General features: G+C 34.4%; 3 protein-coding genes across 3 annotated transcripts; 1 reads left to right on the top strand and 2 right to left on the bottom strand.

Annotated features, from left to right (window-relative positions):
• Positions 1-1,779: 1,779 nt before the first annotated feature.
• Positions 1,780-4,099, bottom strand: LOC104893135 (trihelix transcription factor GT-3b). Its single transcript, XM_010679216.4, has 2 exons — positions 3,679-4,099; positions 1,780-2,652 (listed from the first exon to the last, which is right to left on the bottom strand). Exons 1-2 carry the CDS (start codon positions 3,985-3,987, stop codon positions 2,047-2,049), a joined length of 915 nt encoding a protein of 304 aa, XP_010677518.1. The 5' UTR covers positions 3,988-4,099; the 3' UTR covers positions 1,780-2,046.
• A 1,713-nt stretch (positions 4,100-5,812) lies between these two features.
• Positions 5,813-10,714, top strand: LOC104893133 (phytochrome-interacting ankyrin-repeat protein 2). Its single transcript, XM_010679215.3, has 3 exons — positions 5,813-6,619; positions 9,894-10,065; positions 10,198-10,714. Exons 1-3 carry the CDS (start codon positions 6,476-6,478, stop codon positions 10,410-10,412), a joined length of 531 nt encoding a protein of 176 aa, XP_010677517.1. The 5' UTR covers positions 5,813-6,475; the 3' UTR covers positions 10,413-10,714.
• Positions 10,715-17,090: 6,376 nt separating this feature from the next.
• LOC104893132 (F-box/kelch-repeat protein SKIP25) lies at positions 17,091-18,756 on the bottom strand. Its single transcript, XM_019249281.2, has one exon. It carries the CDS (start codon positions 18,520-18,522, stop codon positions 17,326-17,328), a length of 1,197 nt encoding a protein of 398 aa, XP_019104826.2. The 5' UTR covers positions 18,523-18,756; the 3' UTR covers positions 17,091-17,325.
• Between the last annotated feature and the right edge of the window lie 4,880 nt (positions 18,757-23,636).

Here is a 23,636-nt window from a genome sequence, read left to right as displayed (position 1 = left end):
ACACATGTTAGAAACCAATTTTTTTTTTCTAAAGAAGTCGTTATCAGAAAGAAAAAGAAAAGCAATAGTTGACTAATGGTGTAATCAAGTCAGAATATTTCCATCAAAGTTAAGAGACTTGAGAGACATCAAAAGTTGACCCAATCTAAGGAACCAACTTGAATTCGAGTATGATTTGACCCCATTAGATCCATAAAAAATGATCACCCTATTCTAACCTGATTCGAAATGAAGATGTCATCCTATATGATCCGAGAATTAAAGATGTGAACTTGAACCATATTTGATAGGAGAAAAGCACAACATTTAAAATGACTTAAGTAGAGATGTGGTTGAAGTTGTATAAGCCCGGTAACGATTCGGTTGAACATAATACATGTATCTAGACTTGACTTTAATGTGACTTGCTTTCAACCGGATTTTCACCCGGTTTGTTATTAATGCAACCTAAATTTAACCCGATTTGTTATTAATCCAAATGAATTTTAATTCAATTTTTTATTGATCCACTCTGATTCAAATCGCCTTTTTATTAGTTTATGAAACTTCAATAAAACCTTTATCCGATTGTTCTACTCAAATTATAAAAAGCATACGATCAAGGTATGAGCATATGAAAACATAAAATCATAAAACTTGCATATTATTGAACAATTTAAGAATAAATTTTAAATATTTCAGTCACGTGACCCAAATCTAACCCACTTGACAAATGACAAGAATAATAGAATGACTTGATTTGATAGATCTCGAACTTGAAACAGTTGCATAACACTTATTTTTAGCGAGCCAATAAAGATTTCTATAATAGTCACTAATAAAGAGTGACTTATGTTTATCTTTAGGTACAAGAGTTAGTGAATGCTTTGGCATAATGTGAAAACTTAACATTACAAATTACAATTCTATATTTTTGGAAATAAGAACACAAACACAAACATCTAAGTCAACAATCCAGTCCTCCCTTTAGTAGCTAAGTCATGGGCCTGTTGAACAACATTCTACCTACTTTACAAAATTCAGTCCAGAAACTGCACTGCAACTTATTTATATCTATAAGGATAGTTTGAATATGTGTCAACCTTTGTTGATTGTTAGCAGCATGAATGAGTTGAGCTGAGTGTGACAAGATCTTATTATGGTGATATGCGTACTCTTAGCTTCCAGCATTCCTCTAACAGTCTGTTTGGTTAGTGGTTATAAATAGTGGTAATGGTAATGAAATTTAGTATAAATTTGTAAAAAAGTCATCATGTTAATGACCATGGAAATGAAACTTTATCAAAAATCATGTGTTTTCCTTTATAAATTTCTATTACCACCCAATACCACCTGAAGTGGTAATGGATAGTAATGAGATTTTAGGAAGAAAATGAATATCTTGACTTTCTATTACAAATTTACACTATAATACATTAACATTCCCACATCCACTATTTATGACCTCTTACCAAACGAATAGTAAGGAGAGTATACGCTTTCGCTTGAAAGGCCGACAATGCCATCACTCTTTCATTTCCTTTGAACAAAACATTCCCCCCCCCCCTAGTTCCCCCACCATCCAATGACTGCAACCACGTCTCCATTTGATTATCTAAAATGACATATAGAAGCATAATCTAAGGAATAGACTGTCTTCTATCTAACGGTTTTAGGTCAAACATATTCTTTTTTATGAACATTGCTCAACTTTTAAGTATTACTGCATAATTTTTCCATTGTTAAGTCTTCTTAATCTAAATTGTCAAAGTGTCTAATACAAGAATTTGCAAAAACAGATCAGGCGAAATAGCACATGCGAATTATCTAGACCCGTTCAGAAATTCAGTATACAAATTATGTGTATATAGGTCATTCCAACACGCCTAAGGATTATATATTCTACACATGCATTATCCTACCATTCCTAATTTCCTATATTATGGCTGCTAAGTATCATTTCCTAACTCCTCCAATCTACTGCAAGTGCCTTATTCAGAATTCAATTGCTAGTACAAAGTGAAAGGAGAAACATACAGTATACAATGAATCCATGATAGAAATTCATTATAAATTCTCTTGACTGATGAGCTTGTTCAACAAAGATGTCAGCAGGGCATCCCTTTTCTCCGCTCGAACCTCTTCTCTTATCTTCCTTTGCTCTTCTCTCTCCATCCATGCTTGCTCCAACATTAGCCTCTCTCTCTCTAGTTTCTCCATTGAGTGCTGCGACTCGTGCTCAAACAATTCTCTCTCACGCTGGTGCCTTGCCATAGACTCCCTCCACTCTATCTCTATCCTCTGCTGCTGTAGGAAAAACCCTCTAAGCATCTCCTGAATACTGCTGCTACTACTAATATCTATGGAGTTGCTACACATCAAACCGGCAGATAAATGTTCTTTTCTGTCGGTTTTTCTTTTCTGGGCATTACTGCTTCTGATGAGGCCGTCCTGATAGCTATCATCTCCTTCATCATCATCATCATCCTGAGAAACGTCATCCGAAAACTGATCACCACTGTAACTCTTCATTCTCTTCCTTGATTGTAAAGCAACCTGTTGGGATTCCATATAAGATTGCTGCACGTTTCGGGCTCTTTCAGAAAAAACGACATGCAGTTCTTCAAAGAATGGGCACTGCTTTCCGTTTACAGCATCAGATGTATCTTTACCCTGTACCAAAAAGGCAGCCAGCACACTTTCATTATTCTGCTGAAACATAGTATAAAACAGAACATAGGGACGGTTCAAGACCTCTTGGCCAAGTTATGAATAGAAGGGAGTCCATATTGTGCTATGTTACTCAACAACAACAACAACAACAATGCCAAAGCATGCTCTTGTTGGACAAAATATATAGTTAGGCTGCATTTTTGGGGCAAAAGTTAGTTTCAACGATAGTGAAGAATATTATTCTAATATTCTTATTTGAGGAAAGTGTTGATTTTCCACCATATGTTGTACACTTCTCCATCATCCCTCCCCCTTGCTCTCCAATTTTAGGCAAGGAACCAAATAAGGGAAAACGAAGTTCGGAAACTAATTTGTATCCAGATATGATCATGAAAGCCAGTAAATTTACTTGAAAAAATAATCCTAGATACCAAAATACAATAACCCTCAAATGCTTGCGTCTCATGGCCTGTTCTCTTCGGCATAAAATAGCTGAACTAAACTAAACTGAACTGAATTGAACTAACTGAATTGAATTGAACTGAACTAAATTCAACTGAAATGAATAGTGATATGTGAGAGTAAAAGTATTATCCACAGCTGAGCTGAACTGAATTGAACTAAATTGAATTAAACTGAACTGAAAATAAGCCGGGGAGAACAGACCCTCGTCGTAATTCCCAAAAATCATCAACGTTGATAACATTGGCAGTCAATCTTTATTATGAAATAAGAACAAAATCCAAAGGTGAACACCATCAAACATAGGGTATCTCACACTAGCTAGTGAAATCTTCAAAAAATCATAAACTTTCCCCAAACAAAGAAACTCCCAGAATAATGACAACTGTTAGTTTGATTATATAACTACTAAATTTAGCAAAGCCAATGTAAAAATACTTAAAGTATCATCAAATTAACACTTTAATTCTATTTCAGCAAACTTATTAGCAATCCCCACTTAATCAAATAAAAATACATGAATATATGGGGAAATTAATTGAAGAATGAAGAAAAAAATGAAACCTTGTAACGATTGACGAGGTTCTTCCATTTGGATTTACACTGATGAGGGGTTCGAAAGAAACCTTTTTGTTTGAGGGAAGAAGCGACGCTTTCCCAAAGCGCTTTATTACGCTTAGAAGTGCTGAAATTTGTCTCGAGTTGGCCTCTTATGTTTATCAACTCCAGTGTCTCCTGTTTCCCCCATTGTGTGTTGTTGTTTGCTTGGTATTGGCTTCCACTCGAATGTAATGAAGTTGTTGTTGTTGGAGGTTTCATATCACAATGATCACTACTGGTTTTTGAAGATGGTAATGTAGCTAGGGTTCTCATTTTAGTTGTCTTACTGCTCTCAAAGTTAAAAGTTGTTTTCTTCAACAATAAATGTTGGAATTCTGCATTCAATTCATTCAGCGACTATTTTTGCACTACTGATTGTCCATTAGTCAATTACCATATCCGGTAGTTGGACATCTCTTGTATAGGTATTCTTTAAATTAATCGTGGCGAATTTACTGTTTATGTGAATAGGTTTTGAGTGTAGTTGCTTTACACAATTTAATAAATATACTAAATAAACGGTTATTTCATCAAATACTCCTGAAAAATCAAAAAATTCACAATATATCCTCAATGTTTCAACAATTCATCATATACCCCTGACATTTCATTTTTGCGCACCAAATACCTTTTTTAACGTCCGTTATTTCTCCGTTAGCTTTATTTACGATTTTGCCATTATTAATCCTAAATCCTAATTCTAATCTAACCCTAACCCTATCTAACCCTTAAACCTAAACCCTCACCCCAAACCCTAACCTACCCAGCCCACCACCCCTCTACCCCTGCAGCCGCCACCCCCTCTCCCACCCCACCCCTACTACCGCCACCCCCACCCCGTAACCCCACAGCTGCCCCCTCACCCCATCCCCGCAACCACCCACCCCCCCCCACTCCCACGCAGCTTTCGCACCCTTTCCCCCACCCCTGTAGGATTTCGCACCCCTTCCCCCCACCCCCGTCAGTTTTCACACCCTTTCCCCTCATCCCCGTCGATTTTCGAACCCATTCCCCCTGCTCTCGTCGGTTTTCGCACCCCTTCCCCCCACCCCTGCCGGTTTTCATACTCTTTCTACCCACCCTTGTTGATTTTCGCGCAATTTGATTAGGAGAGAGAGATGTGCGTGGGTGGCGAGGGATTACTGTTGTGCGGGTAGTGGCGGGGTGCGTGGGGGATGGCGGCTGCGGGGTGGGGAGGGGGAGCTGCTGGGGTTTAGGGGTGGGATTAGGGTTAGATTAGGTTAGGTTTAATTAGGATTAGGGTTAATGATGGCAAAATTGTAAATAAAGCTAACTATGGGTTAACGACAGTTAGGCAAAAGGGTATCTGGTGCACGTTTTCGAAAACTCAAGGGTATACGGTGCATCTCTGAAACATTGAGGGTATATTGTGAATTTTTTTATTTGTCGGGGGTATTTGGTGAAATAACCGATATTAATTAGTAGTCTATTAATTATTTTTTGGAATAAGGACTTACTATGGATATGTTTTGAAATAAGAGGTTTTTGTGTTTTGAGAATTTTAATATAACTAGGATATTATACTTAGGAAAAGAAATAACTTATTTTTAAATTATATTGTTTTCTAATTATTTTAGAAGTCTAGTGGTAGTTTGCATAATCCTAATAGGAAAAGTTCTTGTAAGTTCTATACATATACGAAATTGATAGGAAAAACTCATAATAGTTGCAATTTATCAATTATAAAAGAGGTGACTTAAAACCACCATTAAAAACTCATTGTGTGATATTCTTGTTGTTTTTTGAAGTGAGTTTCCTTACGTGATCTTATCCAAAATCTGGTATGTATCAATACTTTCTCTGGCTTGTTTTTAGTTTATAATGAAGTTTTCGAGTAAACATAATAATGAATGTATTTGATGTACAGATATGCAAACGTTGTTTTAGATCTTACCCATTATTTGCCAATTTATAACGTATTTAAAAAACGAAGAAAAAGAGTTCTATAATCTAATAGTGATTCAGTTAACAGTTGCGCCAAATAGCCGGACTCATCCTAGAAACCCCGTACCAAGGCCAAAGCCCAAACAAGGCCACAACTAAAGGATAGAGATTAAAGTTTAGAGAATAATATAAAGATCGCAGCAGCCGTAAAACACGTTACTTCTCCTGCGGAAAAGAATCTATCTCATTGAAAGATCAAACCCTTGTTTCTCCTTCCTTAATCACAGTCGTAAACCTCCCTTTTTTCTGTTTCTTTCTCCACCAATCACTTATGCAAACATCAAAGAATCGAGGATTTGTTTGATTTTCATCTCAATTACTTTCTTGTTAGTTAAATTTTTCCGATTTTCCCAAATTAGGGTTTTGCACAAAATTATCATGTTCATAATCTCTTTATTCTCTCAGCTTCCTTGGGTCACGGCTTCTTCAATCATCCTTGTTAACAATCTTCGTGTTTTTGGTCCTGGATTGAATCCTTCTTCTCCATACAACATGGCTAATTACTTCGCTCTTTCTCGCTAATTTCGGCTTCCTGTTTTTCTTTTGACTTATTTCACTTTTCAAAGTTTGATTTGATTTCGTGTAGTAATTTGTCGGGAAAAAGAAATCATGTAAAGCAGTTGATATTGTCATCTGGATATATCGATTTTCGATCATTGGTTTTTTTTCTTGATTGATTGAAAGTGAGTTTCTGAGTTATAAGGAGAAAAAGGTCTGTTTTAGGGTTTCTTATTTGGCGGTTTATTTCCGGAGTACAGGGGATTCTGCTTTTGAAGGGTAATAGTAATTAGTGATCATGCTAATTACACCTCAAGGGGAGCAGCTGGTGTTGTCCGGGCGACGGCTGTCGAGGAAGCGGTCGCTGAGGTCGACATTGGATACTGATGATAGGGGTTGGACTCCGCTCCACATCAATGCTCGGAAGGGCAACGTTAAGGAGGTAATTATTTTTTTGTCTGCCCTTTGCTGAAGTCTTTGATTGTGAGTTTACTGAATCTGCATGAATACTTCAATTGCTGTTTGTTGCATTCTTGTTGAAGTTTCTCATACTGAATGATAATTGCAGCTTCTTTGGTACATTTTTCGATAGTATTCTAGGATGTATTGGTAGTTTGTTTCCAAAGTTGATTTGCTTAGTTATACATACAGAAGCCTGCAAACTGAGTAATGGTGTATTAGTAACGTAGCTGCCAGTCAACACTAGTACCTTTTTTGGACTGAGGGACGTAAGTTAATTCACTTGTATGAAAATAATTGAGAGGGTTAGGTGTTGGATAGAGAGGCCTTGTTGCTCCACTTAACCGTTGCACACCATTGTTTTTCCGGGAGTCTCTTTACGCTACCTTGGTTGATCAAATTGGTTGGCACTGTCGCGATTATGTAGAAATTAAGTGATGAATTAAGCAAGTGCGCATAGAAGTCTCTAGATATTGTATCGTTGGGATCTTAGCATTGTGAATTGCGTGTAATATCATATTTTTTGCTCGTAATGAAGCTTGTAATGTAACTTATTTAGCGGGATATTGAACTTCCCTAATCGAAGAAATAACATGATCTATATAGGATGATATTTCACGGTTATGTTGTTTGTGATTTGTAATGTATTGGTAGACAAGAATATAGATGTGGTTAACGTGAAATTAGAGTAATGAAGGCGCTAGGCTTAAGAAAGCATTGAAAGTGGATGTGTTTACAAAAGGACTTGAGAATCTATAAAGGGGGCCCTTGTCGGCTCCTTCTTCCCTTCCGTGCCCCAATGAAGTAGTACGGTCTGACTTAGTGGTCTCAAATTAGAATTTCTAGTGTTCAGGCAAAAAGCAAAACTTAGTGCATGGAGTGGTATCTTAGTATTGAGAGGCACACATGTCACCTTGTCCTTTTAGCTGAGTGTAACGATTGCGGCAGAGGAGTTCGTTCTAGAACTTCCCCAAGCTGTGCTAATAAGGGCACATCTGTTTTCTCTGTATGTGGAGAATTTCTTATAAAAGCGGGTCTCGTCCGCTCTAGGCGCTCTTTCAATCCATAAGCACGTGTAATCTCATCTCCAATTGAGACCACTCGATTTATCTCATCCACTTGATCATTCACATTAGTGCGATTGAGCAAACAAATCTGGTAAATTTAGATGTAGTAACATTTGATTGTTAGGAGTTGTTCACGATGGAGTGTCTTGGATTGATTTTATAGAGAAATGGAATTTTTGACCAAGACCTAAAACTCATAGGCACCATTTAGGGAGGAGCAACTTCGGGTTTTGTGCCATGGTGCATACCTCTAAGGTTAAACGAAATATGAGATAGTTAATAGAACAACGTTATATTATGGGCTATGTTACTCTCTTCACCTCGAGTATGTCGTGTGTATACTCGACACGACACGCGACACGCCTAGGAATGGGTGTCAATACACGTATCCATAAAGTGTCGGCAATCAAGGGTCGAGTTTAGCAAAAGAGGAAAGAAAATTTCAGATCTAGGGTTCAAATGGTAAACCCTAGGTCTGGAAATTGGATATATAATTCACCAAATCAAGAGATAAACTGTTGGGGCTTATTGAGGAGGACAAGGCGCGGTTGGTGTGATTTCTAAGTGTTGGGTAGTTAGGAATTTTTTCCATATGGTGGCAACGATGCCACTGGTCATGCATCTTCGGTCTTCACTCTATATTTTCTGTTTCTCGAGTGATTGAGCAATGAGTTGGTGGTTGATTGTTTTTTAATAAAAGTTTTTTTTGTGAAATAAAGTTACACTTTTCAACTTCCTATTTCTTGCTTTTTTGACTTCTTGATTCAGTCCTTTAACTTTAGTCAGTAAGTTATAGGTTGATTTTCAAGAAAGTACAATTGTAGGTCCCTAGGTAAGAAACAAGAAAGTCACAAAGAAAGGAAAATAATAAATGTTTCAAAATTGTTTACATTTTATAAGAAGAAACTGATTCTTAGTCTTTTTTTCCTTCTAAACTTGATACTTATCAGAGAATAATAATTTCTTTTCCTTTTTTGATGAAAAAAAAATGTCTAATTTTTTTTTCGACACTTTAATTGATAGACGTATCGAAAATATTGGTCAACACACTCTCTTGACCTTGTCAGAGTATCGGCCAAATTTTTGGAGTAAAGTGTCAGATCCTCCAATCCCTACTCGGATACAACACCCGTATCCGTGTCGGAGTAGCATAGATTATGGGTTTGAGTGTTGGCCGTTGGGCATTTGAGAAGGTTCATATTAAGAGGATGATGGTGGCAAAGACGCGTATGTTGAGATGGGTGTGTGGGGACATATTAAGAGATAGGATTTAGAAGGAAGATATCTTGAATAAGGTTGGATTTGCTTATATTGGGCATTTGATAGGAGAGAACCGGTGAGGATGGTTTAGACATGTGAGATGACGACTAGATAATGCTACCATAATGGTAGTGGAGAGTTGAAATTGTGAAAAGTTTAGAAGTCCTAGGATGCAAAAGCAGACATGCTTTGAAGGAGTTAAGAATGATATGAAATAATTAGGTTTGCTGGAGTATATAACACTTCACGAAACAAAATGGAGGTTGGTTCTCCATGTGGGCGATCCCTCAATTTATGCGGCCAACCCGATTCTATTGGGAGTAAGGCTTTGGTATTGTTGTTGCAACCGCCATTTTTATAATGGAAGTGATTAGAACTATATAGAGAATACATAGGTAGTAATCATATGAAGTATTGTGACAAGCATTTGGTGGTTTAATACTCTTATTGGTTCGCCTCGCCTGAGTTTGATGAGGCGATTTTCTCAACTAGTGAGTTGGTGCCCTTGGGCGCACTTTTTAAAACTAAGACCATCACTGTGATGATATGTCCATGATCTCTAATTGCTGATGAAGAACAACCCCTTCGGATCCCAGCCAACCAGGAAAGATCCTTTCCGATATATTTTTTGGCTTCAAGTCCTTTAGAGGAATCATTCTTCTTCGTGATGTTATTTAGGGCTGAGATCAATAGGCTATGCAATCTAGGTAGCCTCTCTTTTTTGCTAATACCTTAGAAAATGCTTGAGCTGTTGCTGCGTATCATGACCTTTTTATTGTGAACTTCCCACATTTGCTTTATGACTGGAAGGCAGTTTTTTTACTATACACTGTTTATGGTGCTTCTGTTTTCACATAGCATCTGTTCAGTTGAATAACTTTTTTCCTATGTACTTTCAATTTTTTTTTAATTTCTTGGTGCTAAATTCAGGTTAAACGGTTGCTCAATGAGGGTATGGATGCAAATGTGGCTGCCTGGGGTACCAAATTAAATGGGGTGACGCCTCTTCACCTCGCTGCTGAAGGAGGCCATCTCAAAGTCATGGATGTGCTGCTTGAGCGGGGTGCCAATATTGACGCCAGAACTAAGGGTCCCTGTCGATGTAAGTATTCTCTTCAGCCATGCCTTTATCCTTTAGTTTCACTTTTTACTAAAGTCAGTTTCCCCTGGGAACTTTTTCTTTTTGTCCTATACTAATCTTCTTGTGGTTTTCTTTTTTTCTCTTGGGCTACAGGGACTCCCCTCCATTTAGCTGCTAAAGAAAGGAATAGGGAAGCAGTTAAATTTCTGGTTGAGAATGGTGCTTTCCTGCCACCTGATATCAATGACAGCCGATTCAACCCACCAGTTCACTATTGCCCGGGACTTGAATGGGCTTATGAAGAGCTCAAGCGTTTGGAAGAAGGCTTATCATCTTCTGGAGAGACATCATATAGCTCAGAAAACTGAAGCTCCCTCCCACTTTTATTCTTGTCACCCTTGTTTAGCTTTTTAGCCTGTCTTTAGGTCTATTATATGCTGGCGCCTGGCAGTGATGATTGTAACTTGCTATGCTATGCGATGCTGTACTGTGCTATGCTATCTGGTGTGCTATATATGTCAGTCTGTTAAGCTCGATGCTTTGGTTGTAAGTTGTGACAATAATAGTCTTCGTGTCATGCTTTAAAATTTGTTGCTGGTGTGTGTTATTTGTATGTTTATGAAATAAATACGAACTTTATGTGGAATAAATATCTGATGATTTCGTTATAGTTCAAATGAACTTTTATCTCCAGATCTTCTGAGAATTTTCCTTGTTTTGGATTGTTGTTAAGTAGAATGTCTTTGTCAGAAGAGGTTGGCAGAAACCGTATTCAAGAGTTCCTGTTTTTGGTGGGCTGATAGTTTTTTTTTTGAAAGGTGGTGGGTTGATAGTTCAAGTTGCAACTGAATTGCAGTTGGGATGATATAGTCTTCGAATATGAACACATTAACAGTTCAGTTTAATCCTTTTTTTAAATAAAACAGTTCGGTTTAATGTGAAGACTGAAGATTTCACCATCAACCTACGTTTAGGCTGGGTCCGAAAATTAAATACTGTCTTTTTTTATATTTTTTTTATTAGGGAAGATAATTGATTTGAAATTGAACCTTTGTTATGTACTAGCCTACCGGACACACCCCTGGACAATGTTTTGGAACGTGGAATGGTACTCCACTGAGCTACCCATGCGTTTCATAAATAATTTCAGTGAATGTGTTTTGGCATAAGTAACTATCCATGAACTTGCATAAATTAGAATTTAGCTGAAATTATTTAGCTCTTGTCACTCTCTTGTTAGCTAACTAAGAGCATAAATCAAGATAAAAATCGAAATAATAAGCCATTATTAACACTAAAATAATTTAAGATATCTTTATCATTAATTTAATGCCATGACTGATAGTAAAAAAAAAAAAAATTGAATTAATATTGACACTAAAATCATTAACATGATTACTAAATGAACTTTGGCTAATCCTAATCTTATATAAGTTCCTATATCCCTTAATAGATTTTGCGTCTCTAATTTTGGTACTATGTATAAGTAAAGAAAATCTTCTAAATTTTTTTCCAGTATATAAGAAAAAAGCATAATCGTGCGAGATCTTATTTGTCTTTTTTCATGGTGTACATTATGAGAATCATTTTTTTTATTTTTAATAATATGTAACTAAATATTAATGATACAAAAGTACTAAAATTTTATTGGCAAACGTGAAAAGGAAAAATTAAGAGTCTATTGCGGGACGGAGGGAGTACTAGACTATTATATGACTTCCACATTTACACTTCCATCTATATAATCTATACAAATATATTAAAAGACATGCGAAAACAAGAAAGTGTGCCACGTGGCGCTTTTTCTATGGAGTTTTAGTTCGTGTAATCCATGTACACTAAAAAAAATTAAGAAATTGGATAGAATAGGGTTTGATCTCGAGACCTCAAGTACATATACTAAAGCTCTAACCACTCGACTAATTAAGTTGTATTTAGTGTTATTATCATAAAGTATTATATTAATAAGTGAAATTTTTTCTTACCCGGAGCATAGTCCGGGTCTAATAACTAGTAAATATATTAAAAGGCTTGTATAAACAAGAAATTGTGCCACATGGCGCTCTCTCTAGGGAGTTTTAGTTCATGTAATCCATGTACAATATAAAAAAAATTTAGAAATCGCGTAATATAGGGTTTGATCCCGATACCTCAAGTACATATATTAAAGTCTTAACCACTAGACTAAATTGTATTTAGTGTTATTATCATAAAGTATTATATTAATAAATGAAATTTCTTCTTACCCGAGGTATAACCCGAGCATAATAACTAGTTTGATTGTATTAGCTGGACATACAAATTTCACATCTCATAAATGTCAACGAAGAGCATATTGTCATATCTCAAATGATAAATGTTAAATAATTTTAAATACATGGAAAAAATAACTTTCTAGGAAGTATGACTTCCTATATACTACTAAGTCATATTTAGTAGTGAGATCACCTCATGGGGTTGGTGATTACGGCTTTGATCTATTGTCTATTGTGAAGGTGACAAGAGTTCTGAGTAAACCAACATTAAAGGAGTGTTCCTATTCTAATACAGACTATACAGTAATACTCGATGTTTTCCCATAAACGATGCCAAAAAAATGTTGGGTGAAATGTTGTGGAAGAAGGCAAATAGGAAATTTCCCTTGTTTGGTTTAAGTCTATTGCATTAGAAATGTGATTATGGTTGTTTGTTGTCCGAATCGTGAACGACAATCGTTCCTCTCACCACATTCATTAGCGATCCACGTTTTATCTTCACTATCACTAACTTTGACCAGCGATGCCCTCCGTCATATACGACTCTTTCTCGTTTTTTGTTGGTTTTGTTTTCTATGTATTGTAAGAACTCTTAAAGTTTTGTTAAGTTTGTTTGCTTGTTGTAGATGTAGTTGTATTAGTATTAGGCTGTAATTCCGTTTTTATTTAATGTACGATTTCTTGATGTAAAAAAAAAAGAAAAAAAGAAAAGAAGAGAAATGTGATTATATTGCTATAGATATATTTTTTATTTAAATTAAAATGATAGTAGTACAATTCTATACGGACAAGCATAAAATTCAAATAATGTTGATTAAAAAAGAAAATATAACATAATAGACATACATATTACAAAACTAGTTAGAATTTTTAACAAACAATAATATTGCCTATACCTTCATCCTTAACTTTATCCACATAAGTTTGAAGACTACTGTTTGAAAGGATAGTTTGAAGATTAATAAATTATACTACTACTTCCGTTTGATATTATTTGCAACAATTAGATATTTTTTACTTACACTTTATGTCAAATTGTTACAAATAATATGAATAGAGATAGTATTAAAAACAGGTTGAAAATTTAGACAAACATGGTCAAAAGCGGGTAAGCAATTGGAATTTTGCCATCTTGGATTTATGGTGGATAAGAATCTATTCCCAACGCAAACTAATCTAACCTTAGAATCTGTCAAATTTGTTCCATGCCCATGAGGCCATGCATAGTTACTATCAAAACTTTGCAACCACTCCACTAGGATGTGGTAGCTCCAGTAAGCCGTACATAAAGAGCAATTATGTTGGTTTGGTTCAACCACCAAACTATTACCAATCCAATCAAATTGATTCTTCTTTCTTTAGCAATTAGCACTTAAGTATAGTCAAGCTCTGTTTTTTAAACTTATTCTGATTTTTGACTGAAATAAACTTATTTTGATTGAATTTAACAGAGCTAAATTACGCTGAACTGAACTGAATTGTATTAAAATAATACTATTAATACTTACTATAATAATAATCGATAATAATCAATAAATATTAACATAATATTATCAATACTTATTATTTTTTTATAATTTTATAATAATAAATAAAAAATAAAAATAATATAAAAATAAATAATATATTATAGATAATAAATAATAAATAATAAATACTTAATAATAAGTAATAAATAATTAATAGTAAGTAATAAATAATAAATAATAAATGATAAATGATAAATGATAAATAATAAATGATAAATGATAAATGATAAATGATAAACGATAAATGATAAATGATAAACGATAAACGATAAACGATAAACGATAAAAGATAAACGACAAACGATAAACGATAAAAGATAAACAATAAACAATAAACGATAAAAGATAAACAATAAACAATAAATAATAAATAATAAATAATAAATAATAAATAATAAATAATAAATAATAAATAATAAATAATAAATAATAAATAATAAATAATAAATAATAAATAAAAAATAAATAATAAATAATAAATAATAAATAATAATAATAAATAATAAATAATAAATAATAAATAATAAATAATAAATAATAAAATAAATAATAAATAATAAATAATAAATAATAAATAATAATAATAAATAATAAATAATAAATAATAAATAATATTAATAAATAATAATAATAAATAATAATAAATAATAAATAATAAATAATAAATAATAAATAATAAATAATAAATAATAAATAATAAATAATAAATAATAAATAATAAATAAAAATAAATATATAAATAATAAATAATAAATAATAAATAATAAATAATAAATAATAAATAATAAATAATAAATAATAAATAATAAATAATAAATAATAAATAATAAATAATAAATAATAAATAATAAATAATAAATAATAAACAATAAATAATAGACAATAAACAATAAACAAGAAACAAGAAACAATAAACAAGAAACAATAAACAATAAACAATAAACAATAAACAATAAACAATAAATAATAAATAATAAAAAATAAATAATAAATAATAAATAGTAAATAATAATAAATAATAAATAATAAATAGTAAATAATAAGTAATATGTAATAAGAAAAATTTGATTATTGATATTTTTAGTATCACGTGTCAATAGAAATTATAAAAATTGATATTTTGAATATATTTGCCGAGCAGTCCACCTAAACCGGAAGTAATTATGGGTGCTATAACAAAGTTTCGTAAAAAGACAAAATGAAAACAAATCTAATAAAAATTTCACAAAATTATCTTTTATATATAAGGGTGAGAACCTATTATCAAACTTTTAAAAGATTTAACTTTATGGAATGTAGCGATTATAATTTATTGTTATGAGAATAAGGTAGTTTTATTATAATGAATTTTGACAATCTCGGTTAGAAAATATGTTCTTAGGTGAAAAAAAATAGTCTCAAGAAACAAATAATTTATGTGAGGCTTGGAAACGCATTTAAATACTTCTAACTAGCCTTCTTTGCACGCGATGCATGCGTGGATTATTTTTACGATTATTATTAAATTTCATCTAAATGTAATTGTGAAGAATGTAATTTACAATCAAAATATCATGTAGTATAAATACAAAATATAAAAATTACTTGATGAAGAAGTTTTTTTTAGCTACTTTGAACTTCCTTTGATATATATATTTTGAATTATGAAGGGTTATGATTGAGAAAATCGAAATCTTAATAGGTAATATGTTTTATTGAATGAAGGGTTAAATAGTCTTTTTAAGAGGGACACCATAGCTCTCCCTTGACATATATAATAGAGATAGGTCATTTAGATTATTCTTGGCAAATAATATATCATACGGAGATAGAGTACGTAATAGAGTTTGAGTTAGGGAGCATTACGCATAACATTGGTAAGATGGGGTAACATTTTTCATAAGTAAAAAGAAATAAATTACTTGTGACCTACCTATAAAAAGAATATAGGAAGTCTATTTTAAGATGGGGTAGTCCAATAGTTTTATTTTAGAAAAAAATAATAATAATTACTCCATCATCAAAAAGTAAACTTGAATTGAAGTGTCTATTTTTATTATTACATATTGTCATTACTGTAAGATATTTAACACTTAACAACACCTTTAAATAGGGAAGGTGTTGAGAACGTTTAATCGTACAGGACTCGAAAATTTAGGGCCCTTAAATGCTATTTTTTTTTATTATTAGTTCTTAACTTATTGTATAAAATATTTTTTTTCATTTTTGGTCTTAGACTATTGCACAAAAATGATGTTAATGTGTAATTATCATTCTATTTTATAGCATAAAACTAAAATTCTAAGATATATTTATACTTTTAATCTATTAATAATGGAGCCATTATTATTTTTATTGCCCAGGGCTTTCTATCTATTACTACAAATTATTTTAGAAACGATCCCCAAAATGAAACTAAAACTCAATTCTCTCCTCATGCAGTTAATCAATTCGATACATTGCTAAAAGAAAATGATACAATATGAGATAGTCAAAAAAGGTTGTACAAATTATAGAATAGAAGATCCAATTTAATTATGCATCATTCTTTTGGACTATCAGAAACTGAAATAAAACTGAATAAGCTGAACTGTATGTTCAATTTTCTAAAATAATAATAATTGTTAACATAATAATATCAATACTAATTATTATTTATTTTTATTATTTTTTATTAGATTGTTGTTAGTGGTGGTTAATAAAAAAATATTTATAATAATAATGATAGTAATAATAACACTAAAAAATAATAATAGTAATAATAATCATAATGATAAAAAACATTGTAATACATAATAACAATAATATAAAAATAATTGTAATATTAATAATAATAGCAATAGTAATAGTAACATTAAAAACGAAAATAATTAGCATATTAAGTTGAGTTGAATTAAATCGAAAATAAGTCATGAGAACTAAGGGTTTGTTCTCTTCTGCATAAAACAACTTAATTGAACTGAACTGAACTGAACTGATCTGAACCGAATTGAACTGAACTGAATTGAATTGAACTGAACTGAAATGAAATGAATAGTGATATGTGAGAGTAAAAGTATTGTCAAGAGCTGAACTGAACTGAAATAATGGTCTAAACTGAACTGATCTGAACCGAACTGAATTGAAATGAATTGAATATAAGTTGGGGAGAACAAACCCTAAGTATTGCAAGCAAAATGTAAGCTATTCCATTTTTTTTTGACTTTTAATAGTTGACAAATATGACAATATACACATGAGAACTATAGACAAACTTTACATAAAAATTTGAGGAACTTCCGTGTGACTTCGATAATCAAACTCCATATTTCCTTTTCATGCAATTTTTTTCTCATACATCCAACAAAAAATCCCAGATCTTTTCTTTCCTATAATCTTCATAATAAACCCACCCCTACGAAATTTCAACACCACCGCCAAAAAACAATACATATCGAAAGTATACATCAAAAAAAATAAAAATCAGAAGATCTTTCCAAAAGTTTTGTATGGTACAGAAGTAGAAGCCTACAAGGGCATTAAAGAAGGTTGAAATTTGAGTAGGACCCACTGATTCTAGGCAAAATATGAACTGCGGCAACATTATATCCTTCCGGCGGCACAACCACCCATATTTTAGGCGGCGACACCACCACATCTACCACCACAATCTCAGTCCCACCTCTACAAACAACACAAAGTCTTCCACCACGCGCCGCCATCTGTTGGGCCCCACGTAGTTTGTCACTCTCCAAAACATCCACCCAACAATCTCTCTCCTCATTATATTTCCTAACAACTCCTTTAGACTCATCTACCACATATATCACTTGTTCATTCATTGAAGCAGCTGGCCCACGCCACCCGCCTACCATTCCATCTTTCATGTCACTCCACGCATCATTCTCTGCACTGTATACAGCGCCTTGTTTGGCTGCATCCCCCTTTACGTTAACCATGCAGAGGCACCCTTGCCAGCCTACAGCATCAGCTGCTTCTCGGGAGAATCGCCCGTCTCGAAGACAGCTAACTTTGTCCCAATCCCAACACAGTTGGGATTGGGACATGTCACATTTCTCCACGGATCTAGCAAGATCCGTGGAAAAGTGGGGTCCAACCCCGCTTGCCATATATAATGACCCGTCTAGTGCCCCAGCGATGCACCATCGACGGGGCACTGGAAGAGCGGGGCCGTATCCCCAGTCTCGTGTTCGGGGATCGAACACGAGAGGGCGGGGTAGGGCAGGAGCTAGATCCTGAGTAGTTCCCGCGACTACGGCTAGTCTGTCACCTACTGTGACAGACTGGACGGGGAGGTCGCGGGAAATGAAAGGTGGGTGGCGAAGGAGGAGAGAGAGAGGAGGCGGGGGAGGGAGGGGATGCCATTGAGATGAAATGGGATCAAATGAAAAGAATGAAATTGGCGTGAGGAATTGTTGTGGGTTTGATGGGGAAGAATTGATGATAACATTGTTAGGAATTAAAAGTGTGAAAAGAGAATAAAATGGAGGAAAAAGAGGAGAATAGATGAATTTTCTCCATGAAGGGGAAACTGAATAAAGGATTGAAGGTGGGATTTTAGAGAGGATTAAGTGTGCTATGTGATCTGGGAGACCTGGGATTAGTTGCTGTTGTTGTTGTTGTTGCTGCTGCTCATTAATATGTGTTCTTTTTTCTTGTTGGAGATTGTGGTGGGGGCTTCCATGGTAGGAAAGCTTTAAGCTTTTAGTGGACATATATATGAAAGTTTGAGTTTTGGTTTTTTGAGGGGGACAAATGTTTTAAAGGGTAGGCAAATGAGAGAGGAAGAAAAGGGTTGAAAGTTGAATAGAGATTATAGAGTACATGTACATGTACATGTGGATGTGGTTAGACTTGAGAGTTAGAGTTGAGACTTGAGAAGGAGGTGCGAAAGGATAGTGGTGGACTTAATTTATTCAACCTACTCCCTTTATACTTTTTCTAATTAAAGACAAGAAAAAAAAAAAAAAAAAAAGCTGGTTGATGATTTTTGGTATGTAGCGTGCTGCTTTTAAAAGCTTTTAGTTTGGCAACCTTTTTAATCACCAAGCACGTGAAGTTGTAAAGTATACTACTGTCAAGTATCAACTAATAAGTTTTTTTTAAAAAAGGATTTGCTAAACACCGTCCTAAAATTTCCTAGTAACGCCCTAAATACAGTATTTTTATACCGTATTTATATATTTGTATTTTTTCTCTCTCTAGTCTCTCCCCTTGACTCACTTCCTAATTTTTTCAGATTTTTTACCCTTCTTCCTCCCCTTTCTCTCTCACCTTCTTCCACTCACCACCAGACACCGGTGCCACCACACAATCACCGCCGCATCACCACCGCGGGAACACCACTGCACCACCACCGCCGGAACACCTACCCCGACATACCACCACTGCGGGATCATTCTCAAAGCATTTGCACAACAGACAACAAATATACAACTAACTCAGATATGATCTAGTCATGTTTGGATTTCCACCATTCTGCAGATGAGAAAGACTTGATTTTTTTATCAAATCCAAGCATCTCCTCCAATGACAAAAAGATTACCCTCACCTTCTTTCAACCCTTTCTGTTTTTTTTTTCAGTTTACAGTAAATTTTTTTTAAAAAAAAATTAAGGGGGCGTCCATGGTGGACGCCCCACCACCGGTGGAGGCGCCCATGGCAGGCGCTCCACCACATGGTGAGGCGCCTGCCATGGGCGCCTCCACCGGTGGTGGGGCGTCCATGGTGGACGCCTCCCTGTTTTAAAAAAAAAATTAAACGTGAAGAAAAATCAGGAGAGAAAGGGTGGTGCCCTGGTGGTGGTGTGGCGCCTAGTTCTTCTTGCCGAAATCTTTGTCGCCGGAATTCATGTCGCCGGAATTCTCGTCGTCGGGAGATCTTAATTAGAAATCAGAGAGGGTGAAGAGGGTGAAAGAGAGTGGGAGAGTGGTGATGAGAGTGAAGGTATTACAATACACAAATACATATACATGTATTTATACAGGGCGTTAGTAGGATATTTTAGGGCGGCGTTTAGCAAATGAAAAAAAAAAGAATTAAGGGAGTGGGTCCCTTCTGCAGTTGTGGAAGTGAAAGAAGATTGAGAGATGTGGTGTCGGAATTTATGGTAGATATCCCACCGGCTTCCTCTGTCCCTTCCGGCGATGTGGTGAGATCAATTGCCACCAAATCATAAATTAGGGTTTCCTCCGAAATTAGGAATTCATTGAATTTGATGAAGTTGAATGCAATTAACAAAAGGCTTTTGCTCGAAATTGGTAAATTAAAGCCAAGTATGTTTGAATTTGAAGAAATTTTGTTTCTTTTTCCAAATTCTCAACTCAGAACTACTTTTTCCTCTCTGTATTGCGCCTCTATACTGAAAGCGGCCACACAGTGCGCCTTGCGCCTCTCTCAAAGGCGGCAAGAAGCGCGCGCTTCTCCTCGCCTGACGTGATTTTCTCAACTAGTGAGTAGGTGATTTTGCCATCGGTCTAATGCGGCAGGGAAGGGTTGAATCTGGGCTTGGGTCGTCGGCGAGGGGTGGGAAAGAACAAGGGTTGCTTAGGTGTTGAAATGCAACTAGCAGCGCATGTATGACGTGCGTGGCTTCTGGCGCATGCTAGTGGGTTTTCTGCTGGCGTGTGCTGACGGCGCTTGCCCTGACCAGCGGCTTCTGGCGTGACTGTCGGAGTTGGTTAGTGGTGTGTGTGAAATACTAGCCACGAACTGGCATTGTTACCGTGGCTGGGGTGTCGTTAAACCCAGCGTTCGTTGGTGAGATTTTGGGCCTTTTTGGCTGTTGACTGCCAACCTTATGTTGTTGGTCAATGGTCATAGATAGGGTAGACTGTTTTAAATTTCTTTTTTTAAAAAACTTTTGACAAAATATGATTTTTCAAAGTTGAGCATAATTCCAAAACTTTCCAATAGTGCAAATCAATTAATTAATAAAGATTACTGCTATAACTTACTATCAAATAAATCAAGCCCGCCTCCTTTCTCTCTTCTCTCTCTTCTCCCACAAAACCCTAATTTTTAATCTAGGGGCTACCACCACCACCCTTTTGGGCGGTGGTAAGCCCCTTTTCTCCTTTCATTACTAGTTTTTTATATTTATGTTTTTAATAAACTTTAGTCTCTCTCTAACGGAGAGTTTTTCTACCCATATATTGGGTTATATCTACCCATATATTGGGTTTTATCTCTCTCCATGTGAGAGTCTAGAGAATTTATTTTTGGGTTTCTGTGTAATTCAAGATGTTGATTTGTTGATCGAAATCTGTGCGGAGTTGCAACAGATGTCAAGACTTCGTTTGCAATCACTTGAATTGAATTCGATTCTACTTCAAAACTACAAAAGATCGACAGACCCCTTTGCAGAAGGCTGCATCAGACAACGATGTGAAAGACGAGGGTTTTCAGAATTGTTAAATCTACTCAACGAGCGTGGTTTTGTCATATTAGAATTGTATTTATTTCATTTTGATCTGTATTTGTTTAGTTTTGACTTCTATTGTAGATGTCGTATGACTTTGAATCAATGAATTAATGTTTATTTCAAAAAAAATAAATAAAGATTACTGCTATATTTAAATAAGTAATTGAACTAAAATAATAAAGTTTTCTAGATAATTTCTAGATTAAATTTGTTAAGTTTTATAATTATGATGGAAAGTTTATTTGCATATTAATTGTAAATAAGTAAATAGTTTGTGTTTATTTTATTATGATATTATAAATCCGTGGATGTTTAATATATAATATGTATGATATTATATTTTCCATGTTTTGACTAGTATACCCCAAATTAGGGTACGATATGCAAATCGTAATATTTGAATGTAAATTAAATACAATCAGCGAATCATTTGTATTTTTTCAACTTTAAATTTTCTTTATTTATTTAATTCAAATTATGTAATCAAGCATGAGGATCCAAGGATCGAGTTTCAAGGATGGTGTTCCATGGAGATTCAAGGAAAGATTCATGAACATTAATTATTTTCCTAAGTTTAGGGGCCATAGGAAAGATCATTTGAAGTTTGTTTGTGGTTAATTGATTCATGCGTTCACTATTAATTGACCATATTAGTAAACTTAAGTCCTCAAAATTAATATTGTATTTTAATTGCTTTTTCAAATAACACATATAATACCTTAGATAATGAATAATTGATCCTGCCAAAGCAAGGTGCTGCTCATTTTATCCGGGGATAGTAGGGTAGTTTTTGAACATGTTAATGTTTGGTTTAACTCAATAAAATCATTAAAAGGCAAAATTCTGGGTTTTGAAGCTAAGAGATAGGAAAAACAAGTAATTAGTAACCTGTCTACCAAGAATTATAATTAGTTATAATTAGTAAAATGTTTACTTACCTCAACTAATATAAATTGAAGGCAGGGCCAAAATCCATTTGATTGTATTGGGAGGAGATCTTGGTTATTTCATTATTCAATGGGACTTTCATTTTGAGTAAGAGTAGTAGTTAATTAAAATTTGGTTAATTGTGCTTTCTTGATAAACATTGATTGAATCTTACTTTATTATTGGTTGTAATAATCATGTCTATTAACAATAACAACACCACCAACAAATAAACTTATAATTTGCGCTCCATCCTTTCAAAGGAAAAATTGAATGCTGAACATTATGTTGCGAGCTAAGTGAAAGGGACATGGAGAGGAAGCAACGATGCAAGAGACGCATGAAATGCTAACTAAGACCGAGCGGAACATCCCTAACAAAGCCGGAAAAGAACATAAGGATGTTCTTACGATTAGTAAAGGGAAATTGCTCAATAGGATTGACATTGTTATTAAGAAGGACGAAAGCAAACAAGTTGCCAAGTATGAAACTTTTGGAAAGCGAAAGACTACACCAAAACCAAAAGTTGATGATGAGCACTATTATTACAACTGTAACAAGGTTGGTCATTGGAAGAGTAATTGCCCCAAGTATCTGAAGGATCAAAAGAAAGGAGTTTCTAGTTCAGATATGTATGTTATAGAAGTTAACTTAGCAACTTCTGCTTCTTGGGTATTTGATACCTCTTGTGGTTCGCGCATTATCTGTAATATGCAAGGCCTCAAAAGAAGTAGAACATTTAGGAAAGGGAGAAGTAGATCTTTGCGTTGGCAATGGAGCACGAGTTGCTATATTGGCAGTAAGATTATATAGTCTTCTTTTACCTTCAGGATTAGTTTTAAAACTTAATAATTGTTATTATGTTCCTGCTATCACAATGAACATTATTTCGATTCCTGTTTTGGCAATGGTTTTTCATTTACCATAAAGAAAATTTGGTGTTCTGCATATTTGAATGATATGTTCTATGTCTCTGCTAAATTATCAAATGGTTTATATAATCCTAAACTTGGAAACCCACATCTATAACATAGACAACAAGAAACATAAAGCAAATGATTCAAACCCTACATACCTATGGCATTCTCGATTAGGCCACATGAGTTCGAAGCACATTGAAGAACTTCATAATGATGGAATTCTAAAATCAGTTGATTTTGAATCATTTGATACTTGTGAGTTTCTTCTTGATGGGGAAAATGACAAATTATCGGTTTAACTAAAAGGGTCAGTGAACTTTTAGCCTTCATACATATGGATGTGTGCAGACCTATGAGTACTTTGTCTAGGGGAGGGTATAATTACTCCATAAATTTTACCTTTCATGTAAGCAAATTTGGATATGTTTACCTCATGCGATAAAAGTCGGAATCCTTTGAAAAATTCAAGGAGTTCCAAACCAACATGGGAAGAAAAATTAAGGCATTGCGACTCCACTAGGAACACCACAGTTAAATGACGAATATTAAAGAAGGAATC

The sequence above is a fragment of the Beta vulgaris genome, chromosome 5, assembly GCF_026745355.1.
Source record: "Beta vulgaris subsp. vulgaris cultivar EL10 chromosome 5, EL10.2, whole genome shotgun sequence".
Classification (NCBI taxonomy): domain Eukaryota; kingdom Viridiplantae; phylum Streptophyta; class Magnoliopsida; order Caryophyllales; family Amaranthaceae; genus Beta; species Beta vulgaris.
Note: the sequence above shows the minus strand (reverse complement) of the source record. Positions and strands in the feature narration are given on the sequence as shown.

Excerpts from the sequence above, each read along its gene's own strand:
- LOC104893135 (XM_010679216.4), bottom strand. The coding sequence starts at position 3,987 with ATGAGAACCCTAGCTACATTACCATCTTCAAAAACCAGTAGTGATCAT. Across the intron at positions 2,653-3,678 it reads ACCTCGTCAATCGTTACAAG|GGTAAAGATACATCTGATGC; the intron begins GTTTCATTTTTT and ends TTTTTGGTACAG.
- LOC104893133 (XM_010679215.3), top strand. The coding sequence starts at position 6,476 with ATGCTAATTACACCTCAAGGGGAGCAGCTGGTGTTGTCCGGGCGACGG. Across the intron at positions 6,620-9,893 it reads GGAAGGGCAACGTTAAGGAG|GTTAAACGGTTGCTCAATGA; the intron begins GTAATTATTTTT and ends TGCTAAATTCAG. Across the intron at positions 10,066-10,197 it reads AACTAAGGGTCCCTGTCGAT|GGACTCCCCTCCATTTAGCT; the intron begins GTAAGTATTCTC and ends CTTGGGCTACAG.
- LOC104893132 (XM_019249281.2), bottom strand. The coding sequence starts at position 18,522 with ATGTCCACTAAAAGCTTAAAGCTTTCCTACCATGGAAGCCCCCACCAC.